Raw genomic sequence first — 24911 nt, 5'->3', positions numbered from 1 at the left:
GATTCTGTGACTTGCGCTCTTTTGCACAATACTTGAGCTAAGGTGACCAAAGTAGAAATCGGTGAAGCTTTGCAGACTAAATTTGATCACACTTAATAAAGCCATTTTTCCAGCACAGAGCTTTAACCAACATATCTCCCTGCAGGGCTTCTGAGCAAAAATCCAAAGCACTGCATTCCTGAGAATTTTGCATTAAATTACTTGAAGCTTTTTGAGCTTTATTCAAATGTTTATCCTGCTGTTGTGTCAACACCGATAAAAGGACTCCGCCTCAAATATTGTAACACTTCAAAACATGAGACACTTCCAACTGTGATCTTATTGGCATTCAAAGCTTTGGTTGAGTAAAATACATATTTCTCTGTAATGAGAAGCTTCAGTTTTTGATTAGACATATTTGATGTACAGAAAAGATCCAAAGTAAAGGGAACTGGGAGCCCTGAGCAAGCTCATTTGTTTTCCGTCCATAACTTGAAGAGTCGGAAGAAATATTTATTCAGTTTATATTCTGATTTGCTACCAAGAACTCAGGATGGTTTAGGAATTCTGGGAGTTGAAGTCCACACATCTTAAAGTTGCCAAGTTTGAAAACCACTGTTTTAGATGGAGGCTGATCAAGCTAGGATTGGGATACCCACCTAAAACAATTGCAAACAAAAAACTTATGACATTTTAGTCCTCTACCTCTTTTAGGGACTGGTTAACTGAGATACAGACAGTGCTTTCTTGGTTTTTTTTTAAACATCCTGAATATCACTTTGCTTCTTCCATCTATTTTTTATTTTTCAAAGTAAAACTAGAGTATCAGTGGAAAGTCTCAAAAACCAAACGTGTGGGAGATTATTCAAGCTTAGTCATATAGAAAGACAACACTGTACTGGCCTTTTATAAATCACAATTTTAATAGAAAGTTCAATTAACAATTTATTTTTTTTCTAAGACATCACTGGGGGGGGAAGTACACCACCACGACACCACAGATAACTGACACAACTCTCAAAGCGCTCCAAACAAGTTTCACATACGAATTCAAAGCTGCACCCAAGGCTTGATCCAGAGGTGAATTTTGTATTGGTCAGAAAAGTAGGTTCAGTCTCTGTGTACAGGTAGTCCTCGACTTACGACCATTCATTTAATGGCCATTTGAAGTTATAACAGCACTGAAAAAAGTGACTTATGACCAGTTTTCACACTTACGACCGCCGCAGCATCCCCACGGTCATATGATCAAAATTCGGGCGCTTGGCAACTGAAATATATTTATCACAGTGGCACTGTCCCAGGATCATGTGATCACCGATTGTTAACCTTCTCAGCCAAGCAGTCAATGGAGAAAACCAGACTCACTTAACGACCACATGATTCGCTTAACAACTGTGATAAAAGATTGTAAAATAATCTTTTATTTTACAACAACAGAAATTTTGGGCTCAATTGTGGTTGTAGTTGAGGACTACCTGTATCAACTCTCTAATCCACACCTGACAATACCCGACACCCCCCCCCCAAATGAAAGGCAACTGGGGGTGAATCTGGATTAGAGTAACAATTTGGCCTTTTTAGTATTTTAGGGGCGAAGGCAACATTTCGTTACTTCGGAAGTAACAGGAAACTGATCCCGGCTAAGTCCAATTTAATTGGAGAGCAAATGATTTCACTCTATAATTTGGGAAAGTTCTCTACTAAACAAAATATTTTGTATTTCCACAGAGCAGTGTTTCTTAAACGTTCTTCTCCCAGGGAACCCTTTCTGCTTTTAAAAATTATGGAGGATCCCAAAAAAAGCTTTTTTTTTTGTATGTGTTATATATCTCCCCATTTACCCTATTACAAATTAAAACTGACGTATTCGTGCCTTTACCACTTCTCACAATTGTTTTGAGGGGATTTTAATCAATATGTTAAAACTCCCATGTTTTTTTTAATTTGTAGCCCTTAATTGGGCAAACTGGTGCATCAAAAGAGCAATAATTTTTGAATCAACATAACTCAAACAGGCTAACTTAAAAAATGCACCCCAAATCCAGGATCCCGGCAAAGTGGCAGGATGTTCCACAGGTCAACCAAGGAGAAAGAGGAGGAAGCTTCACCAGGGCTCTGCTGAAGATTGTGACGGGAGGGGGAAATGGTGCCAGCCTAGATTATATGTGAAAAAGGAGGATGAACCAATCAGTCACAAGTTGTTTAGTATTGCCAATTATTTTTCAACATAGGCCGGCAAATGATTTGGAGGACTCCTGAAAGGGTTTTGTGAGGCCTCCAGAGATCCTAAGATCACACTTTTTTTTTTTAAGAAACATTGCTTTAGAACAGGGGTCTCCAAACTTGGCAACTTTAAGACTTGTGGACTTCAACTCCCAGAATTCCCCAGGAGTTGAAGTCCACAAGTCTTAAAAGTTGCCAAGTTCGGAAACCCCTGCTTTATAGAAACACAAAAGCTTCTCCACCCAAGATTTTAGACTCAATATTTGGGGGGGGGGGCAGAGGTTTATAAGTAAAAGCTTTCTCAATTTTAAGGTGGGTAACTTAAACATTTTAGACAAATCTTGCAAAAGCATTTCCAAGGGTGGCATCGTTGCTGTTTTTCAGCAATAACAAATACATCTATTCAAACTCAGGTGCCATCAAGTCCAGAGAGACTTACACTGAGGTAAAATTCTCCTTCACACAACTTTGACAGAACATGCTTAACCATGATTCATTGGGGGGGGAGGAATACACCCTCACATACAATTCAATGAGTTGGCTCAACATGCTAAGCCATGGTATATAAGCTGCAACACGTTCCCACAACCAGGGTCAAACAAACCACAGGATGGCTTAATTATTAGGTGAGCCCAACTTTTGCACTGGAAGTGTAGGGAAATTCAGGCTGCTCCAAAGAAAGCTTGGTCACAAACCCTATCCCTGTGCTGGTAAGGTGGCAGCTTAAGAGATTTAGGGTGTGTCAACCAAACGCTTACCTCCTGGGCCTAACCAAAGCAGAAACACATCCACCCAATTTGATATGATAAAAAAAGATACAGGCACATATACATACACAAAATACATACACGTACATTAAAGTGGCAGGCCATATTAGTCACCAGGCTGAATATGCAAGGTATTCACGAAGACAGACCATGTTGGCCTTATCAGGACTATCTTTGGGCTGCAAAAGTCTAGATGACAGTAAAGGGGAACCAAAACTCTGTCTGCGGCCACTTAAGGGTCACCCAGGTTTCTGCAGACAAGATAGGGTAGCGCCAGCCTTAGGGAGACAGTTACATGGCCACTGTCCAGAGGCACGTTGATATGGCAAGTGGGAACCAGGATGCTGGAAACAAGCCTTGCTCAGCTACCTTGGACACAGAGAAGGCTCTTAAAATGATCCTGGTAGAGCAGATGTGGGGTAGAAACTGTGTAACTTAGAGGGAGAAGAGGTCACTTCCCCTAGAACACAGTACTATGTGTATTGGTAGGACAGTCACATCCCTCCCAAAGCAGAAGACAAAGTTGTACCATCTCTGTCTTCTAAACCTTGAGCGTAGGCACCGTCAACATTGCATATCTTCACTTAAAAAGCAGAAGGTTGCCTTGTTTCAGGGCAATCATAGTCACCATTAACACCAACCAAGGAGAAAACTTACATTTCCTGGACTTCCCTCCCCCTTCCTCATAATTTCAAGGCTTCTTCTGCATGACAATATGGCGCGTTGAGATGAAGCCAAGGAAGGAAGCCCTTTACACTTATGTCTCTTTTCCATTGGAATCTGTGGGCCATCCTCACAGCCTTATTTAAGAGTCAGCAGTTGCCAATGTTCTCCAGAACGTTACTTTGGGCAACCACAGTAGTAATCAATGGACAGTACAGCAAATCCTGTAGCATGTAAGGCTGAAGCTTCCACTCTTGGTATTTCCAGTTAAAGAAATGCAGGAAAATCCTCTGTCCAAGATTTTGAAGAGGTATACCTGGTCAGAATACAGCATATGAGATTGAACGGCCTGTTGGCCTAATTCAATACAAGGCAGTCTTTTGATTTCCACAAGTTTATAATCCATCTGTTTCAATGTGCAGGGCAAAGCATCTTATGAAAAAGAAATTTCCCCACCTGCGCCTTCCAAATGTACATGAACTTCAGCCTCCATTACCCCTAGGAGCCAGAGGACTATTTATTTAATTATTAGATTTATATCCTGTGTTTATTTTGTACAAGTCAAAGTGATGTCCATCGGCCTCCTGCCTATCTTCCCCACACCCTAGGACAGTGGTGGCAAGCCTATGGCACGGGTGCCAGAGGCGGCACTCGGAGCCCTCTCTGGGGGCACACGTGCCGTTGCCCCAGCCTTGCCTCCCCCCGTGATGCCCTCTTCTCCAGCAGCCCCCCTGAAGGAGAGTCACCCTCGAGCGTGGCCCACACGGGGCAGCACAGTCAAGGACATGGCAGCCAGGCAGCGTAGACAAGACTCTGCTCTCACACCCCATCATGCAGTTGATGCTGCAGGGCACGGGCAGAGGGTGTGGCCACTGTAGCGCTGCTGGGCTGCCTGGGCGATCTGTGGCGGGCCCTGGAGGCGGTGAGTGGTCCTGTGGGCAGGCGGGGTGGGGGATGGGGGGCAGAGTGGGAGCGGGACAGGGGGGTGGAGCGGGGGCGGGGCCAGTTTTTGGGCACTCGGTCTCTAAAAGGTTCACCATCACTGCCCTAGGATGTGGGCTTGACTGAAAGAGAGCAACTGCCCTCAAGTCACTCAGCTGGATTTCACACGTCATGGAGGACTGAAGTTTAGAATACAGGTAATCCTCGACTTAAAACAGTTCATTTAGTGACCATTCAAAGTTACGACGGCACTGGAAAAAACGACCGTTTTTCACACTTATGACCACTGCAGCATCCGTACGATCCTATGATCAAAATTTGGACACTTGGCAACTGATTCATGTTTATGATAGCTGCAGTGCCCTGGGGTCATGTGATCACTTTTGGGGATCTTTTTACAAGCAAAATCAATGGGGAAGCCAGATTCACTTAACAGCCATGTTACTAGCTTAACTGTAGTGGTTCATTTAATAACTGTGGCAAGCAAGGTCATAAAATGGGGCAAAATCTATTTAACAAATGTTTCGCTTAGCAACAGAAATGTTAGCTCAATTATAGTCATAAGTTGAGGACTACCTGTATCTAGGAGAGGACTGAAGGTAAGATTAGAGAAGCTGAAATCCGATACATCGGGGCACCAATTTGAAAACAGATGTCTATGGAGGAAGGCTGGATTTGATGCGTATATGCATCTTTTTTATGAAAGACCCAGAGAACATGTTTTACATGAATTCTGCCCTTTCAAAGAGCTTTCAATGTTCTAAACAGAAAATATTGCCCATGTTTAATCGGCCATGAGGTAAGGAAACACAGTGTGGGGTCAAGCTAGAAAATTGACTGGATGCCTGTTTCCAAGGAAAGAGATGATGCATCCTTTAGGGTTTTTGCCAGAGTCCTTTCCTGATTTTTTTTTGTGTCTTTCAACCTGCCCACAGAAGGCAGTGTAGAACCAAGTTTACTTCAACTCTTATTGCAAAAGACCTCCAGTCTAAAACATCAGCCCAATCTACTTTTGCTGAAAAGCAAAACAACAGAAATGCACAGGCACTGTGGTGACATTTCCAACCCAAGTCATTGAGAAGGCAAATAGCCTTGATCTTTCACATCCACTCTAATGCTGTTGTTGTTGTTTTTAAAAAAGAGAGAGAGGGACAGAAGAGGAAGACGTTGGCCAACAGGATCTCGACTTCTCATGCATCTTGCAGGTCCGGAATGTCAGAGAGGATCATGGGAGAGCCCAACTGCAGTTCTTGCTGGAGGGACTCCATGTCAGCAGGGTTCATGCGATGGACTTCCAGCCAATCAGCGAGAAGCGAGGCCGAGAGTGGGGCAGAGTCACCTTGACTAATAAAGTACAAGAGAGAAGACAGCGATCAGGAGATGGGATGAAGACAAAGCAATGGACAACATGAGCTCCAAACAATCTGGATCAGTGCTTCTCGGCAACTCTATGATGGCTGGGGAATTCTGGGAGTTGAAGTCCACACATTTTAGAGTTGCCAAGGTTGAGAAACAATATTCTAAATAAAATCCTAGAGCGTCTCCAGATAAAATTCTTTTTTATGGCATGAAGGCCGATCAAATTTAGTGAGAGCTTCTGCAGTATAGCTTTGGATGGAGCCCCACCCACTTTAGCCCGTAGGAACTGTAGGAAACTGAAGGGGCTGAGAGAGAGAATAGAGATTCATTTGAAAAAAATTAGAAGACAAATTATATTATTATTCAGCAAACATACCTCCTGCTTCCTATTTTCCACACAGCAACCAAACTGTGAGGTGGCTTGGGCTGAAAGAGTATAAGTGGCCCAAAGTCATCCAACCAGCTTTAAGCCTAAGGAAGGCCTAAAACAGTGATGGCGAACCTTTTAGAGACCAAGTGCCCAAACTGCAACCCAAAACCCACTTATGCACCGACGGGTGCTGGGTGGGTGTGGCCCATTGGGTGGGCATGGCTGCGGTGGTAATGGCAGACTGGGTGGGACTAAAAAGTTCAATCAATCAATTCCAACTTTGCAAGATCTTTTTTTTTCCCTGCAAGAAGTTAAAATTGACTGATTGATTGAACCTTTTTTTTTTTTTTTTGCACACGGCGGCAGAGGCCTAAAGCGAAAAGGTTTTATAAAAACCCAGCTGAAGGCCTAGGACTGGGGCGACGGCGCGCGTGCCCACAGAGAGGATTCTGAGTGCCACCTTTGGCACCCGTGCCATAGGTTCGCCACCACTGGCCTAGAACTCAGAGTCTCCTAATTTCTAGGCCAGTTAACCACTACTCAAGCTGACTCTCCAAACTTCAACAAAATATAGGAAGAACAGCCATTGCAGATTAGGGAACAAATTTAACTCATCCAAAATTTGAAAAATCATGCAAAACCAGCCATCCACAAGATTTTGCCTTCCAGATATGTTGGGCCTCATCTCCAATAATCTTCATGGGACTAGCTGGGCTCTGTGTGGGTTGAAGGGGAGCAGGTAGTATAAGACAGATTCCAACTAAGCAATGTTTCTTGTCAGATCTTACCACTGTCAGATCTTAGCTCCTTCTTGTCTTACATCTATCAAAAGAAGGTTGCCCTGTTTTCAGTGGTATCCGAGCAAGTAAGCCAATAAGAAGAAAGTCACTCTTTTTGTCTATTAATAATAATAATAAAGTTGGAAGGGACCTTGGAGGTCATCTAGTCCAATCCCCTGCTCAGGCAGGAAACCCTACACCATTTCGGACAAATGGCTGTCCAGTCTCTTCTTAAAAACTTCCAGTGTTGGAGCATTCACTGCTTCTGGAGGCAGGTTGTTCCACTGGTTAATTGTTCTAACTGCCAGGAAGTTTCTCCTTAGTTCTAGGTTGCTTCTCTCCTTGATTAGTTTCCACCCGTTGCTTCTTGTACTGCCTTCAGGTGCTTTGGAAAATAGCTTAATTCCCTCTTCTTTATGGCAGCCCCTGAGATATTGGAATACTGCTATCATGTCCCCCCTTGTCCTTCTCTTCGTTACACTAGACATACCCAATTCTCGCAACCGTTCCTTATATGTTTTAGCCTCCAGTCCCCTAATCATCTTTGTTGCTCTTCTCTGTACTCTTTCTAGAGTCTCAACATCTTTTTTACATCGTGGTGACCAAAACTGGATGCAGTATTCCAAGTGTGACCTTACCAAGGCCTTGTAAAGTGATATTAATACTTCACGTGATCTTGATTCTATCCCTCTGTTAATCCAGCCTAGCACTGTGTTGGCCTTTTTGGCAGCTGCAGCACACTGCTGGCTCATATTTAAGGGATTGTCCACTAGGATTCCGAGGTCCCTCTCACAGTTACTACTACTGAGCAAGGTATTCCCTATACTACACCTGTGCATTTGGTTTTTCTTGCCTAAATGTAGAACCTTACTTTTTTCACCATTGAATTTCATTTTGTTAGATAGCGCCCAGTGTTCAAGTCTGTCCAGATCCTCCTGTATCCTAAGCCTGTCTTCTGGAGTATTGGCTATTCCTGCCAGCTTGGTGTCATCTGCAAATTTGATGATTTCCCCATCTATCCCCCCCGTCCAAATCGTTGATGAAGATGTTGAAAAGCACTGGGCCCAGAACAGAGCCCTGGGGCACCCCACTACACACTTCCCTCCATGTAGATGCGGTTATTAGGGCCATGTTACTTCCTGCTGCCCATCAAGAAGCTAGTCCCAGTGAAAGTAAATATCTATTCCTGAATGCATGTATTCTTCCACCAACTCCATAGCCCACACTTCTCCCCGCTAGGCCCCAACAAACAGGACCCATGAAACACTTCTCACCTCTCTCTGTTCTCCCCCACCATGTCAAAAGACTGATTCAGGAATTCTTCCAGGTCAAATCCAACCCCATAACCGGCACCGCTGCCTTTGGGTGTTCCAGAGAAGACAGGAGGCAAAAGATCTTCCACCTGGAATGAAGAATCAACAAAAGTTAATGTAGGACTACCAATGACTTGAAGACAAGGGTCTCTCCACACAACCTTATTCCTGCATGAATAGCTCAGTTGCTCAGCTGTCTCTTGCACCATGAGCAAACTATCTCCTCAACCTGATACTCTAAAGCAGGGGTCTTCAAACTTGGCCCTTTTATGATTTGTGGACTTCAACTCCCAGAATTCCTCAGCCAGGCCAAGTTTGAAGACCCCTGATGTAGACTAAGAACCTAGAAGCTTGTCTGGCTGAGGAATTCTGGGAGTTGAAGTCCACAAGTCATAAAAGAGCCAAGTTTGAAGACCCCTGATGTAGACTAAGAACCCAGAAGCTTGTCTGGCTGAGGAATTCTGGGAGTTGAAGTCCACAAGTCATAAAAGGGCCAAATTTGCAGACCCCTGCCCTAAAGAGATATCCCCTAATCCCCCCAATCAGCATCTTTTTTTGTTTGAAAATGATGGATATTAAAGCACATCTGGAGCACAGCAGGAACAGGAAAACACTGGCTTGTCAACCAGTCCAAATAAAAGGAAAGGGAGGGAAGTGTAAGGTTCAAAAAAGTCAGCTGCCTTTGAACAACCATCACGAGTCAGAGAAATAAACAAGTTTAAACTTGCTAAATTCCTTTCGGTGGGAGTTGAACAAAATTAACGTTCTCCAGATCTGATCCAGAATAAACAGTTTCATTCAAGGCATTGTGTTCACACACACACACACACACACACACACACAACAAAGAGGACTGTGCTCCTTTCTCAGCCTGCAAAAAAGACTCTTGCTTATCTCTAGGACAGTGGTTCTCAACCTGTGGGTCGGGATCCCATTTGGGGTCGAACGACCATTTCACGGGGGTCGCCAAACAAGGCTGTCCGCCATTTTTTCCCCCTTTTCTTTGGCCACGCCCCTGGCACCCGGTGATGTATAAGTAGTTGGGGGGTCACCACAACATGGGGAACTGTATTATGGGGTCGCGGCATTAAAAAGGTTGAGAACCACTGATCTAGGAGCTCCATAAGAGAAACGCTGCAGCCTGCACAGAACGTTCTGAGAATTCAACTACTGAGCATCCCGCAGAAACGGCATTAAGTTTACCATGAGCATCTTCTAGAGATGCCAAGGGCTCCCAACTCTTGGGGATTATAGGAAGGGATTATCGGAAGGGCGCAAACATCAATAGGCTGACTATCCCAAGCCATGTATCCTCCTGATATCAAAAGAAAGAATCCCCTCATGGGCATTTACCTGAGATTTGGACAGCTGCTGCGTTACCACGTTGATATCAGGAGATTCTGAAGGAAGTCCTGATGCCACCTGGGACTGAACTGACCCTCTAGTTTCTTCTGTGGTCAACGCCTGGGGCGGAAGTTCAGACTTGTCCATCTCTGACCGGAACAGAGACTGATCTGCCCCAGCTCTTGGTACAAAGTTGACAACCGGTTCTGGCAAAGGCCCGGCGGGTGCCACCTCAGGCTGACCAACAGGCAGTTGCCCAGACACAGCCCAGTTCTCAGGCGGAGAAACGCTACGCCAAGCATTGAGGGCGGTCACACCGTACGGACCTTGGAAGATCTCGCTCGGGGCATACTTGATGTTCAAGAGGCACTCGGACTTGGCAGGGATGGCTTTGGGGCAAGCCGGGGTGGCCACCACGAAGGGGGCAGTCTGCGCTGGGAAAAAGCGAATAACGTTGGCGTTGGAAGCCTGGACCGAGGCGAGCTCGGTCCCCACCGGAAGAAGGGTGAGTTTGGGGGCAAGGCCTGGTGGCGCTTTTTCGGAAAAAGCAAGGAATTCAGAAGGGGCTGGGGTGCTATGAGAAGGGGTGGGCGTCATGCAGGCCGATGGGTGGGCCTGCGGGGGCAAGGGCTTGGCGGCAGGAACGGGAGGGAGGGCGTGAATGGCAGGGGTTCTCTGGGGTGGGGCCGTGGACCCATTTGGGATTGGCTTGTTCTGGGTGCGGTCCACCATCTTGGTCCACCTTTCCAGAAGGTTCCGGTCGTTCTCAGTCAGCATGTCCTTGTGTTCCCGTTCCTTCTCCTTCTTCTGCTTCTCTCGCTCCTTGGCCCGTTCTTGGCGCCGTTTCCGTTTCTCCTCCCTCTCACGCTGGCGTTCCTTCGCCGTTACCGGTCTCCGGATATCAGGCGTCTCTGGGACAGAGGAAGCTATATCTGCAAGACAGAAGGAGCCAGGGGCTATCCGTGAAGAAGGAATCCCAAAAGTGAAGATGACGGCTGTAAATACATTATGAAGGCCATGCTTTTTAAAAAAAAAAAAAGAAAAAAAAGCATACGTCACAGGTTAGCATCACTACAGGTAGTTCTCAACTTACAACAATTTGTTTAGTGGCCATTGGAGGTCACGACAGCACTGACAAAAAGTGACTTGGCAACATCTCCCATGGTCACACGTAATCAAAATTTGGATGCTTGGCAACTGGTTCATATTTATGACGCTTGCAGCATCCCCAGGGTCACGTGGTCCCCTTTTTGTGACCTTCCGATAAACAAAGTCAAGGGGGAAGGCCAGATTCACTTAACAACCGTGTTGCGAACTTCACAACTGCAGCAATTCAATTGACCACTGGGGCAAGAAAGGTGATACAATGGGGCAAAAGTGGCTTAGCGAGCGTCTCGTTTAGCAACAGAAATCTGTGGTTCAATTGTGGTTGTAAGTCAAGGACTACCTGTATTTTCACTCTGATTTTCTCAAAAGTTTCTCAGCATTTTCCTGGCTTCTAACCGGGGATTACAGCTTATCATGCTCAGGGATTCAAGGAAATCATCAAAGCAATTAAAAAACGAAAATTAGAATATTTCGGACATCTGATGCGACACCCAGAAAAATACGGCATACTCCATTTAATCCTCCAGGGAAAGATTGAAGGCAAACGAGGTCCCGGCAGAAGAAGAACATCGTGGCTTCAAAATCTAAGGGACTGGTTGGGACAAAACTCAGCAGCATTTTTTCGTGCGGCTGCAGATAAAAACAGGATCGCCAACGTGATCACCAACGTCCGATAACAGATATGGCACAAGAAAAAGATGCTCATACCACATCCAGGATCCAATCCCTTTTGTTTCCCCTGAACTTTGGAAAACTAACAATTGCTGTGAAGTCCTTTTCAAAGCAGGCTTCTAAGACTCTTCAACAGTATTCATTTCTGCTACACTTCTGTCTGGAAAGAATATTCAAGGTTGCTTGGCATTGAAAACAAGCCAGGTGTAAAAACGATGGAAGAACAAATACAAAGCTAGAAAGGTGAAAACATTTGCATCTCTATACTTCTTTGGTGCAATTATTCATATCTCACTCTTTGGGGTTATAACGTCCCAAGAGTAGTTGCGAGCAACACAGTAATTGCTAAGGTGCAATATTATCCAGATGCAATATTACATGTAAAAAATATTATCTGATATATATATATATATATATATATATATATATATATATATATATATATTTTAAACCTTAACTTTCTTCTAAAACAGACATGTCAAACACAAGGCCCAGGGGCCGGATGCGGCCCGCGAAGTGGTTTCATGTGGCCCACAAAACCATCCTGGAAACAGTGAGGGAACGGCCCCCTCTGCCTTAGCCCCAGCCCAGGCCGGCCGAGAGCCAATGTACAATTTTGTGGTGGCCATCTATGCTGAAGCGCATTCAGTCTTAGCTCCACAAGGCCGTCTAGAAACAGCGAGGAACCAGGATAACCTTGAGCAGCAGCCTTGAGGAAGTGGAGGTGGGTTTGGTGCCGCGGGTACTCAAGGGCCAGGCTGGACATTTGACCTCTGCTGCCCAGGGCTCTGGGCAGCCCGCACCACCATCCAGCCCCCCCCCCCCCGCATGGCCTGAGAGGAACAGTGAGGCTCCTCCAGTGGACCATGCCTTGGCACTTGCCCCGGTCCCACCCCCTTCTGCCAGAGAGCCTCAGATCTGTCCCACTCCTGCCCAGGCCCCCACAGGCACCCTTGACGCAAACAATGTAGAGCTGGCCACACCCACTCAGTAGGCCACACCCACTCCATCCACACCCACCCAGCAGGCTGCACCCACCCTGGCCACACCCACCCGGCCCCCTGAGGGCAACCGCAATGCTGATGCGGCCCTCAATGAAATTGAATTTGATACCCCTGTTCTAAAAGATTACTTGATTTTGATTTTGGATGAAATTGAAAAGGTAGTCCTCGATTTACAGCCATTCATTTAGCGACCATTTGTAATTACAGTGGCGTTGAAAAAAAGGGACTCACAACTGGCTTTCACACTTAACAACTACGGCAGCATCTACCGAGGTCACATGATCAAAATTCAGGCGCTTGGCAACTGGCATGTACTTATGACGGTTGCATTGTCCTGGGGTCATGTGATTACCATCTGCAACCTTCCCAGCCGGCTTCCGACAAGCAAAGTCAACGGGGGAAGCCGGATTGGCTCATTTCACTTAATAACTATTTGATTCGCTTAACAACCGTGTGAAAAAAAAATCGTAGAAAGGGGGAAATTGACCATCTTGCTTAGCAATGGAAAATTTGGACTCCATTGTGGTCATAAGTTGAGGGTTACCTGTATATATCAGAGAGAGGCGAGTTAAATAACTGGATTATCTCCAACCTAGAGGCCTGTCCTATTGCTTCCCAGGGCCAAACCGGAGAAAGCTTTACCTTTGTTTTTATTCCGGAGTGCAGACTGCAGGATGAGGGCTTTGAGAGCAGCTTTGGTGTCATCTGAGATGGCGCCTTCCCGCTTTGGTGGGGCCGCCGGGGCCTCTGCCTCCGCCTTTACTTCTGGCTGCGTGACAGAAGAAGCCACGAGAGGAGAGGAGAAGTCAATGGCCTCTGTCGGGTAAGGCATGGGAGAGGCCATCGCATAATCATCATCGGCGCACGGAGAACCAGCACTGGGCATGTCAATGTCACTGCAGCGCAGCAGCAGCGCCTGGTGGGCGGTATTATCATCCATCCCGCCGTCTACCACTGCCGGCGTAAGAGTGGGCTTGAAACTGATCTGCCGCCGGATGCCTTCCCGGCGTTCGTGGAAGTCTTTGATTTCCGCCACGATGGTCTCCTTGATTTGTTCCTTGGTCAGCACCTGCTTGTCGAAGTCAAAGTCAAACGCCGGGACACAGTCGGGCTCGTCATCCGGATCGTGATACTTACACAGGAACGGGTGGTTCAAGGCCTCCACTACAGAGATGCGCTCGCGCGGGTCGAAGCGGAGCATCTTTGAAAGCAAGGACAAGGCCTTCCGGTCCGCGTTCTGGTAGAGGCTCTCCCAGGGCACTGGCTGGCGCGACGGCAAGCTTTGGATGTAGGCACGCACCCGGTCAGCACCGATGGAATGGACCACTTTGGCGGGGGGAGTGCCCAGCACGGTGATGATCAGCTGCAGTTGGTGGATATAGTTTTTCCCGGGAAAAAGCTGCTTCCGCCCGAGCATCTCTGCAAAAATACACCCCACCGACCACATGTCTATAGCCTGGGTGTACTCGTGCAGAGACAGCATCAGCTCTGGGGCTCTGTACCAGCGAGTGGCCACGTACTCCGTCATGAAGTACTTGTATTCGACCGGCTTGGTGCAGAGGCCCCGGGCCATGCCAAAGTCACCAATCTTCAGCTCGCAGTTCTCATTGATCAGCAGGTTGCTGGGCTTGAGGTCTCGATGGATGACATTAGCCGAGTGGATGTACTTAAGGCCTCGGAGGAGCTGGTAGAGGAAGTAGCGCACGTGCTCCAAAGTGAGAGGCTGCGACGAATGGATAATCTGATGGAGGTCGCTCTCCATTAAGTCTAGCACCACATAGCTGCCACCGGGAGAAAAAAGGGGCACAAGTCAATAAAAGAGTGAATCTGGAGTATGTGTTGCTCACATACCCTACTTGCTGAATAATCTTGGACCTCTTACACAGACACGCAAACCTTCCTTGTTGGGGGGGTTGTAAAAATAACACTGTGTACTATTCAAGAGCCAAATGGTAGCACCGCACGTACATTGACGTGCATATCACATATTGATGTGATAACCTAGAACAGTGATGGCGAACCTTTTAGAGACCGAGTGCCCAAACTGCAACCCAAAACCCACTTATTTATCGCCGGATGCCAGGTGGGTGTGGCCCACTGGATGGGCATGGCTGTGGTCATGGCACTGGGTGGGTGTGGCCAAGGTGGGTGTGGTCACCTCAATGTTGCTCGTGGGGAAGGATGCCTGTGGGGGCCGGGCAGGGTTGGGGGAGATCCAGGGGGTCTCTGGCGGGTGGGCAGTGGGCAGGAGGTTCATCCTGATGGGTAAGGAGAGGCAGGGCGGCGGTGCCATTGTCGCAGGGCAAGGTGAGGCAGGGGCCAGGGCGACTGCTGCCTGACACCATCGGCCCCCGAACACAGAGGCCAGCAAGCACATGGGGGCCGACAGTGTCCATCAGCAGCCACAGCCTGCTGGACATTGACCGGCGCACTCTGGGGCTCCGCAGCCCACCCCCAGCAGTTCAGAGAAGCCGCCTCTGAGCTGGACGGCTGGACGACAGCTGAGGAGGCGATGCAGTGTGTGCCCGGGAAAAAGAGAGCATGTGAGGCCAGGAGGGATGGGATGGGGGGAGGGAAACCAGCCATGCTGGGATGCATGCAGCCACGTGGGACCTCAGTGAGTTAGCAGGCGGCTGGTTGAAGAGGGACAGTTGCCACCTCCAGGGCATGGTGCACGTGCCCACAGAGAGGGCTCTGCCGCCTCTGGCACACGTGCCATAGGTTCGCCACCACTGACCTAGAAGACTGCCCACTTGGAAATGGAAAGTAAAAAAATCATAACAGAGTGGGGAGGCAGGGGATGTTATGGTTCCCCTCTCCTAAGGATGTTCATCCAGCAGGACCAAAGATGGAGGGCCTTCTCTGTAGTGGCTCCTTCCCTGAGGAACATCAACCACCTGGAGATAAGATTGGCCCCCACTTGTTTTTGTATTAAGCTTTTATCCTTACAAGCCACCAGAATCATTGAGGGTGAGTCGGGTGTTCATACATATTTTCTTAAATAAATGAATAAACAGTGGCCCTCGTACATTTTGATCCTACTTCCTTGAATTGAAAACGTGCAGCCGTGCTATTTCCAAGTCAATAAAATATCCACAATAAGCCTGGAAAGTAACTACAAGAGAGACTGATTCAACCAAGGACAACCAATAAGGTATCATTATTTGGATCTGGATTTTCAAACTTCCTGACAACCGCTAACATTATCTCATCTTGGTATTAAGAGAAACATGAGAGATTGTCCACTGGAAACTGTCATGGTCCCAAAATTTCTGGGAACCTGATGCAGAAGAAAAAAAATAATCTCCACCAGAAGCAGCAATCTCCCAAGCACTTAATATTTCAAGAAGCCTTCATAGCAATTAGCCAAAACTGCATTTGTGGCCCGATATCGAGCAAGGATATTTTTGTTTTATGTTAATATTTGTGTTTTAATTGTTTTTAATATGTAATGTGAGACAGTCAAAGTCATATACTTGAAGATGGGCGGCTATATAAAAGAAGAGATGGGTAACTTTGGCCTCAGGATTCTTTGTGTAACCTTCTGAGCTGACACTGATTTAATCAGCTTTCTACAAGAAGAGATGAACTGTTTTAATGTACTGTCTCATAAAGGTTGCTGAAACTTCAGACAGGGCTAGAAGGCATGGCTAGGACAAGTTAGTATTTCTCAAGCCTGGCAAACTTTAAGACATCCACTTAACAATAATAACAATAATAGAATTGGAAGGGACCTTTGAGGTCTTCTAGTCCAACCCCCTGCTCAGGCCGGAAACCCTATACCATTTTCAGACAAATGGCTGTCCAGTCTCTTCTTAAAAACTTCCAGTGTTGGAGCATTCACAACTTCTGGAAGCAGGTTGTTCCACTGATTAATTGTTCTAACTGTCAGGAAATTTCTTCTTAGTTCTAGGCTGGTTCTCTCCTTGATTAGTTTCCATCCGTTGCTTTTGTCCTGCCTTCAGGTGCTTTGGAGAATAGCTTGACTCCCTCTTCTTTGGGGCACCCCCTGAGATATTGGAACACTGTTATCATGTCCCCCCTTGTCCTTCTCTTTGTTAAACTAGACATACCCAATTCCAGCAACCGTTTCTCATGTGTTTTAGTCTCCAGTCCCCTGATCAACTTTGTTGCTCTTCTCTGTACTCTTTCTAGAGTCTCAACATCTTTTTTACATCATGGTGACCAAAACTGGATGTAGTATTCCAAGTGTGGCCTTACCAAGGCATTGTAAAGTAGTATTAACACTTACACGGACTTGAATTCAGCATAAGGCACGGAAGGTTTCAGGATATCCTTGATGGCAATGATGTTATCATGCTTGAAATGTTTCAAGATTTTAAGTTCCCGGAGAGTACGCTTGGCATTCATCACCACATCAAAGGCATTTGGAATCTTCTTGATCGCCACCTGCTGGCCTGTGAAGTGGAAAACAGGAGAGAGGTGAGGTGACGTTTGCAAGTTTGACACCCCTGCTCTAAAGGTTCTGATAAGCACTGGGTGGATTTTTTTTTTTTTCTAACTGGTTATACATTTTTAAATCTAATGGCTTTTATTGGGGGGAGGATTTGAGGAATGTTTTCTTACTGCAATGTTTATTTGTTTTCCTTTAAAATATAATAGAAAAAGGAACAAAACACAAAAATAACCACAATGGATACATTCTCAAAGGGGGAAAATGCATAAAAAGTACTTTAAGGAAAAAAAAATGGAAAAAATACCACATAAAAAAGAAATAAAGTATAATATATTGGTGTAACAGTTAACATTTACAATTCTATAGATACTGACCTAATGTAAGTATTACTCAAAAGCATATACAGGTAGTCCTTGACTTACAACAGTTCATTTAGTGACCATTCAAAGTTACAACAGCACTGAAAAAAGTGACTTATGGCCGCTTTTCACACTTATGACCATCGTAGCATCCCCATGATCACATGATTAAAAGTCAATCACTTGACAACTGATTCATGTTTCGGACAGTTGCAATGTCCCAGGTTGAGGACATCTCCTTTTGCAACATTCTGACAAGCACTGTCAATGGGGAATCCTGATTCACTTAACAGCCATGTCACTAACTTCACAACTGCACTGATTCACTTAACAACTGTGACAAGAAAGGTTGGAAAACAGGACAAAATTCACTAAACTGTCTCACTTAGCAACAAAAACTTGGGGTTCAATTGTGATCGTAAGTCAAGGACTACCTGTATCAGGGGTAGGCAATCTTGGCTCTTTTATGACTCGTGGACTTCAACTCCCAGAATTCCTGAGCCAGCCATGCTGAGGGGAAAGAGAGAGATTTCCAAGCTGAGCCATGCTGGCTCAGGAATTCTGGGAGTTGAAGTCCACGAGTCATAAAAGAGCCAAGGTTTCCTACCCCTGACCAATATATTTATTTCTAATATATTTGTGTGGGAATTCAGCCTATTCAGTCGATTTATATTACACTGTACTGCATGAGCTCAGAAAGTAGATAATTCACCTTCCAAACTAAGTTACTTCACAAATCCAACAACTTACATCTTTCCTTAACCACCGTTTACAAATAAAGCACACACAGCTGGTTTTGAATTCATACATTGGTAAATCTTGACTTTCGACTGGTCACTTAGCAATCATTCAAAGTTACAACAGACCACCCAAAAGCTATGCCATCTGGTTCTGGAATTCCGACATCTACACACATCTCTTTGATCACAAGACTACATTTTGGACACTTGGCAACCAGTTCAGCTTTACCACTGGTTACAACGTTCCACAGTCGCATGGTCACAATTTAGGTTTTTTGCCAGCTTTTGGTCTTTTGGGCCAAAAAACGCCCATAGGAATATATTGATTTGCTTAATTACCACTGCATTTCCAAAACGACAGTAGCATTCACTTAACCACTAATATAAAAAAAAAAGTTATAAAACCAGATCCATGTCATGTGGGTGCCTTGACTGATGACTGTCATGACACAAAATGGAAATTTTGAGCTCCATTATGGACATACGTAGAGGACAAGGTGAACCAAAGTAAACAACTACATTATTCCTCAATTCAGACAATTTCTGAATCTAACCTAAACATTTAATGTACTTTGGGACCTTGACATTTCTGTAGGCCTTATCCCAGACATGTCAAACACAAGGCCCCAGGGGCCAGATGCGGCCCACGAAGTGGTTTCATGTGGCCCACGAAGCCATCCTGGAAACAGTGAGGGAATGGCTCCCGCTGCCTTGGCCCTGGCCCAGGCCGGCCGGGAGCCAAGGTACGATTTTGTGGTGGCCATCTATGCTGAAACGCATTCAGTCTTAGCTCCACAAGGCCGCCTGGAAACAGCAAGGAACCAGCCCCTGCCGCGTCGGCCCCGCCCCCTGGGTGCATGCTGGGGAGGTGTCACCCATTGTGAGGAATGAAGAAATGCACTATCGCCTAGAAGTGGCCAGCAAATGGCCTCGCCTACTTCACATATCCGGCTTGATGGGCTCTGGCCCGGTCCCACCCCCTTCTGCCAGAGACCCTCAGATCTGTCCCACTCCTGCCCAGGCCCTCACAGGCACTCTTGATGCAAATGATGTAGAGCTGGCCATGCCCATCCAGTAGGCCACATCCACTCCATCCACACCCACCCAGTAGGCTACACCCACCCGAGGGCAACCGCAATGCTGATGCGGCCCTCAATGAAATTGAGTTTGACACCCCTGCCTTATGCCAATGATCTGCTCTGTATTTCAGCGCAATATATAAAACCAACTATCTCTATCTCAGTGTTTTGGCAAGTCTTCCCTGGCTTGTCAGTTCCTTTAGAACAGGGGTCTTCAAACTTGACCCTTTTATGACTTGTGGACTTCAACTCCCAGAATTCCTCAGCCAGCATGCCTGGCTGAGGAATTCTGGGAGTTGAAGTCCACAAGTCATAAAAGGGCCAAGTCTGAAGACCCCTGCTTTAGAATTATATTTCCTAAAATTCCCAGCCAGCATGATAGAAGAATTTTGAAGCTGTGGTCCCAAAAGAGATTGAAGGCAGATAGTCAAGAAAGGCTGGCTTAGATCCAGGCATTGAGTTTGAACATGGCATAGGCCAGGGGTAGGCAACCTTGGCTCTTTTATGATTCATGGACTTCAACTCCCAGAATTCCTGAGCCAGCATGGCTCAGCTTGGAAACCTCTCCCTTTCCCCTCAGCATGGCTGGCTCAGGAATTCTGGGAGTTGAAGTCCACGAGTCATAAAAGAGCCAAGGTTGCCTACCCCTGGCATAGGCAAAAGCATTCTGAAGGATTCTGTCTTAACAGAAAATGTGTGGGCCTGGCAGTATATTGATATACCCAGCAGCATAGACCTTAAAAAGTGAACATCAAGCAGGTGGCCTAAAGTCAGGAGATTGACTTTTAGTTCCACCTAACACCTGAACGTTGGTTGGGCCAATTGCCAGGAGTTCTAATCCTGCCTTATGCATGAAAGCTGGCTGGATGACTTTGGACCAATCACAGAAGACTTTGGGTTCTAGTCCCATTTTATGAAAACCAGCTGGATAATTTTGGGCCAGTCATTTTCTCTCAGTCCAACTCACCTCACAGGGTTGTGGTGATGGGGAAAACAGGAAGCAGGAATATTAGATATGTTGACTGTCTTGAGTTATATATATAGTTTTCTGAGGTTTTTGCGGGTGTTTGTATGTAGGTTTTGGTTATTCGGGTTTTCTCCCGCGTAAAATTGGAAGTGTCTTGGCGACGTTTCGACGAAGTCCCATTCGTCATCTTCAGGCTGGTGTTTTCAGCTTCGTGCTTCGAGGAGCACGAAGCTGAAAACACCAGCCTGAAGATGACGAATGGGACTTCGTCGAAACGTCGCCAAGACACTTCCAATTTTACGCGGGAGAAAACCCAAATAACCTTGTTACCGGTTTTAATACTAATACATAAAATATCTGCTATGAGTAAATTACAGGTAGTCCTAGTTTAGCGACAACTGGAATCAGCGGAATGGGACAACTCACCACAGCTAACTCGACCCGGCCAACTCAATGTGGGACAACTTGCTGCAGGACAACAATTACACTAATATCGAAGAAACGGTGGAATAAAATCATTAAAGAAAGGAGGACAACAGAGGGACAAAATGAAATGTGAATGACAAAAATGAAAATATTTTTTAAAATTATTTTAAATAATTAAATTGAATTGTTGAATTATCCCGCAGCGAGTTGTCCCGTGGCGAGTTGGCTGCAGCAAATTGTCATAGCAATTTATCATTAAGCAAAGCAATTAAATGAAACCACAACTGGGCTTATGATATGATCTCAGTTCAGTTTTCCTTCAGCTTTCCAAACCTATGGAGATCATAAGGCAAAGCTTGGCTGCACTGTTACTTTTTCATCACAATCATAAATACAAGGCAATGGCTGTACGAGGCAGTAGCTAAATGAGGACTTCCCATATGCATTAATATTTCAGGGTACTAAACCCAAACTTTGCAGAAAACACCAGACAGAAAACAGCAGGAAATATACTACTGATACACACTGCTAGTCAAGGAGAATTCCTCTATGCCCCGCCTCTATGCAGGAGAGAAAACCACGTAAGAATCTCAACAGCTACTCAGCAGAGAGCAGGGTGAGGCTCTCTGACTCAACACACCTGTGTCTTTGCGTCGTGCTGAGCTCACCACACCGTAAGCTCCGGTGCCAATTGTTTCAATGACTTCATACTCCTCTCCCACTTCAAAGGTGACATCAAATGACCGGGCCTTCAAAATGGCTAAGTTCTTCGCTGTCACTGTGGCCTGATGGGTGGACTCCTGCTTGGGTTGACTCTCAGCTGCTTCCTCGCCCTCATCTTCCACTGGGGGTTCAGCCATGGTCTGTCACATCCCCAAACACACAAATACACATAAAGAGACAAACGTGAATTATGAGGTTACGGTCCAATGCCCAGCTTCCTATTCTCTTCTTTGTTACAGGAAACGTAGCAGGTGGACACAGAAGCTAAGCCTTCACACTGTGTGGCACCCAGGCTGTTTAAGATAACCCAAAATATCAGTACAGTTTAGCAGTTGATGAACAGTGAATGGATTAGGGCCAGCTAGAGGTACATATGGCTTCCCCAGAAAACCAGTTTAGTTAAGGTGGTTAAGGCAACAGACCAGAAACCAGAAGACCTTGGGTTCTAGCTCCACTTTAGACCCAAAGCTGGTGAGTGACCCTGGGCCAGTCATTCCCTCTCAATCCTAGCAGAATGAAAGGGCAAATCATTTCCAAAGATCTTGCCAAAAAATTGGAAAGAACTAGTCCAGGAAGTTGCCAGGAGTCAAGTGATTTGAAGACACACACAAAAAAAGTCTTATCCATTCTTTGCATAAGCTCTTTGTTCATGTTGTTTTAATTTGTTTGGGGTTTCAAAATCTATTACTAAACATTTTTATCCTGGAATACTATTCTCCGTCTGAGTCCTCAGTGATTATAGATGGGCTTCAAGACATACCACCTTTTAAATATGTGCCAACTTTGTTACAATTTAGGCACAAGCTGAAAGTACTTATATTCACTACAGCATTTCAAATCTCAGACTAATTTCTGCTGAAATATTCACTGACTATAATATTTTATAGGCTTTAGAACTGCATACTTTGGAATGATGGGCAGGATGATCGGAAAAATTTGAGTGAGTTATATCAATATACAAAACATATAATTGAATGTTGCGCATTGTTTTTCCCCTGCCCCTCTATAACTGACCTCAATTAGCTACCGTATCTATGCAGATTGTAATGAGAAGTCAGAAATAAAGCGCAAAAGGAGAGAATACAATTAAAAGCAGATAACGAACCATCTTGCACAAAAGTGGCTGTGCAAATCATATGAGACAAACTCAAGTTACTTGCAAGATAATTCAACCTACTTAGCATCTTGAAATAAAAGTACTTTTTATAAAGTATTGTAAAAAAGAAAGATGGATACAAAGCTTGAGAACAGAAGGTGAAAGAAAAGTTCCTTTGTAATTTAGGAACAGGAGAGCAAAGAACTCAGCAGCGGGTAGCCTTCAGCTTGAGTCCCTCTGACTGGGAAAATGAAATAGGGCAGGGTGGCAGTTTAATCTGCCAGCCTGAAATTGAGAAGAATCTATTATGGGATGGGATGGGAAGGAAGCATGGAGAAGTTGTTCTCCTACCAATCAAAACACGACTGTCACAGAGATTTCAGAAAGGAGAAAAAAATAATTCCTCCTCCCCATCAGTTCCCAGGACAAATTGAGATTAAGAAGTAAACTGGGCTGGGTTTGGAGAAAAAAGGGAAGATGTCACTAGCCAAGTTTATGAAGCAGAAAAGGAAAACCGAGACTTTGTAGGAAGGAAATCACTTGGATATGGTAGTTAAGGCGCTTGCCCAAAACTGCAGGTTCAAATCCACCCTGAGCCATTAAAAACTCCCTGAGCGACTTCGGGTCAGCCACATTCCCTCCGTCCAACAGGACAAAGAACGAAGGGAGACCCAACCCATGTTGACCTCTCGGACAATGACAGCAATTGGGGCTCTTATGGGGAAGGGCTGGGGTTGAGCGGCCAAGCTGAATGTGTCCGGCGCACCCAATGGAGCAAAGCGGGGATGGGGAGGAGAACAAGGAGGAGGGAAAAGGGCTGCCGATCTCATGGGGAGGTGGCAGAGGGCTGAACGATGAGCGGGAGAGGCTGCAATGCAAGGGAAAATTCTATCCCTGGCCAACCTCCTACCAGCTGGAACCATCTCTGCCTAACGAGGAAGGAAGGAACGCGCGGGAGAAAGAAGGTCCCCCACCTGCCAAGATGCGAGATGAGGCGCCGAAGGTCCGAGGAGGTGGACAACAGGGGCGGTTCCCTCTCCGGTCCGCTACTCCCTGGTGAGGGCTCGCCCGGCTGATCAAGGGTGCCCGGATGTTACGGCTCCGACTGCTCCTCAGCCAATCAAAATGCAGGCGGGCGTGGCCACGAGGGCAAAAGGCGCCCCGAGATTGCTCCGGCGTCGGTACCTTTCTTGAACGAAATGAGACGCCCCACCTCGCCCGCTTCAGAACAGCCAATCGGGGAGCGCGGGGAAAAAAAGCAAGGGAACCAATGAGAGAGAGGGAATAAAATAATATTAAAATACGAGTGGAGCCATTCTGTGGCATTTTCGCCTTACGCGGAGGGCGGGAGCTTCACCTGTTGCCCTTCAGCCTCCTATTGTTGTGGATTGCTGCGAAGTGAACGCCTCGCGGAACGACTCGGAGGCACAATTCTCCACCCGGCTCCTTCAGCGTTGGAAAGAGAAATATATAGCCTCAGTTATTCGGTAGACTGAAAACCAAATAGATGCATAAATCACCGATGAGTTGCCTGCAGATTAAGTTATAGATGATTACAATGAAATAGGCTCATCCTTTATTTATTGAAATTCTTCCAGAAGCACGTCGGGCAAGTCCTTATATTTTTGCTGTTCTTTTTTTCTTTTTGTTATTTCCGTATTTTTTAGCAAAATAAAGTCAATTTTTATGTGTGTGTCTATCATAAGCTACCTATAATTAATAGATGTCCATATAATTACGTATACTTCACATACAACTTAAGCTAAATCTCATGTCCTGCGTGGGAAGGAATTTGATGCCAAACTCATACCCTTTTTCATACTGGAACCAAGGTGATCTTCCGAGGCATTCCCCTCATCAATACCATAGATAGAATACCAAATATTATTGGACTTGTGAGTACATTAAAAGGACACCAGATTTTTGAAGATTTGGCTTGAATAGCATAAGTAAATATCTTTCCAGACTTCCTGTAGTGTCAGTCTTCCCATGTATGCAAAAGACACTTTTGAATTATCTAAAGGAAGTAATGGCTGACTGATTTCAGACATTACACAGCAGCATAACATGATTCTGTTGGGATCTGGTTTAGTTGGCTGTAGGAACAAAACCACTGCAGTTTGAAAGCTGGGTGTGAGGTGTGCTTGGAGCCCATTGTGCTTGTTCAGTAAATAATTATTCTGGCTAAATACACCATGGCTCACTATAACATTAGGCACAGCACCCCGCTGTGCTGCTTCATAAAAGTGATATGGGAAATGTGATCAAACCATGTGCCATCTTAAGAGAGTTGAGCTAGAATTAGCACTAAAGACAAATCATCCCTCCACTAATCTATAGGGCAACTCCGTGAACCTATATCAGTGGTGATCAAACCTATCTGAACAGAGGTGAGTTCTAATGAACTTTCTTCAAGGAAGATGAAATATTCTTTGGAGAATCCAAAATGCTGATAAATCCAGTCAGGATTTAGGAGAAGGGCTTCTAAAATAATGTGCATGAAATTTATTGTCTTCTAAATTCCTTCCCCTCTGTAAAATGTCCAAAATGATTTAATTGCATTGTTGATCGAGTTTCTG

At 45.6% G+C, this 24911-nt stretch overlaps 1 protein-coding gene across 1 annotated transcript; it reads right to left on the bottom strand.

Moving 5' to 3' along the window:
* Window positions 1–5241: 5241 nt before the first annotated feature.
* Window positions 5242–23518, bottom strand: MAPK7 (mitogen-activated protein kinase 7). The gene is made up of 7 exons (XM_039330507.1): window positions 23307–23518; window positions 21154–21376; window positions 16778–16943; window positions 13168–14306; window positions 9752–10674; window positions 8360–8487; window positions 5242–5921 (listed from the first exon to the last, which is right to left on the bottom strand). The coding sequence occupies exons 2-7, from the start codon at window positions 21371–21373 to the stop codon at window positions 5768–5770; spliced, it is 2730 nt and encodes a 909-aa protein (XP_039186441.1). The 5' UTR covers window positions 21374–21376; window positions 23307–23518; the 3' UTR covers window positions 5242–5767.
* Window positions 23519–24911: the final 1393 nt, after the last annotated feature.

Source organism: Crotalus tigris, unplaced genomic scaffold (assembly GCF_016545835.1).
Source record: "Crotalus tigris isolate CLP2741 ecotype Arizona unplaced genomic scaffold, ASM1654583v1 scf7180000024427.8105951120:4207309, whole genome shotgun sequence".
Classification (NCBI taxonomy): Eukaryota; Metazoa; Chordata; class Lepidosauria; order Squamata; family Viperidae; genus Crotalus; species Crotalus tigris.
Note: the sequence above shows the minus strand (reverse complement) of the source record. Positions and strands in the feature narration are given on the sequence as shown.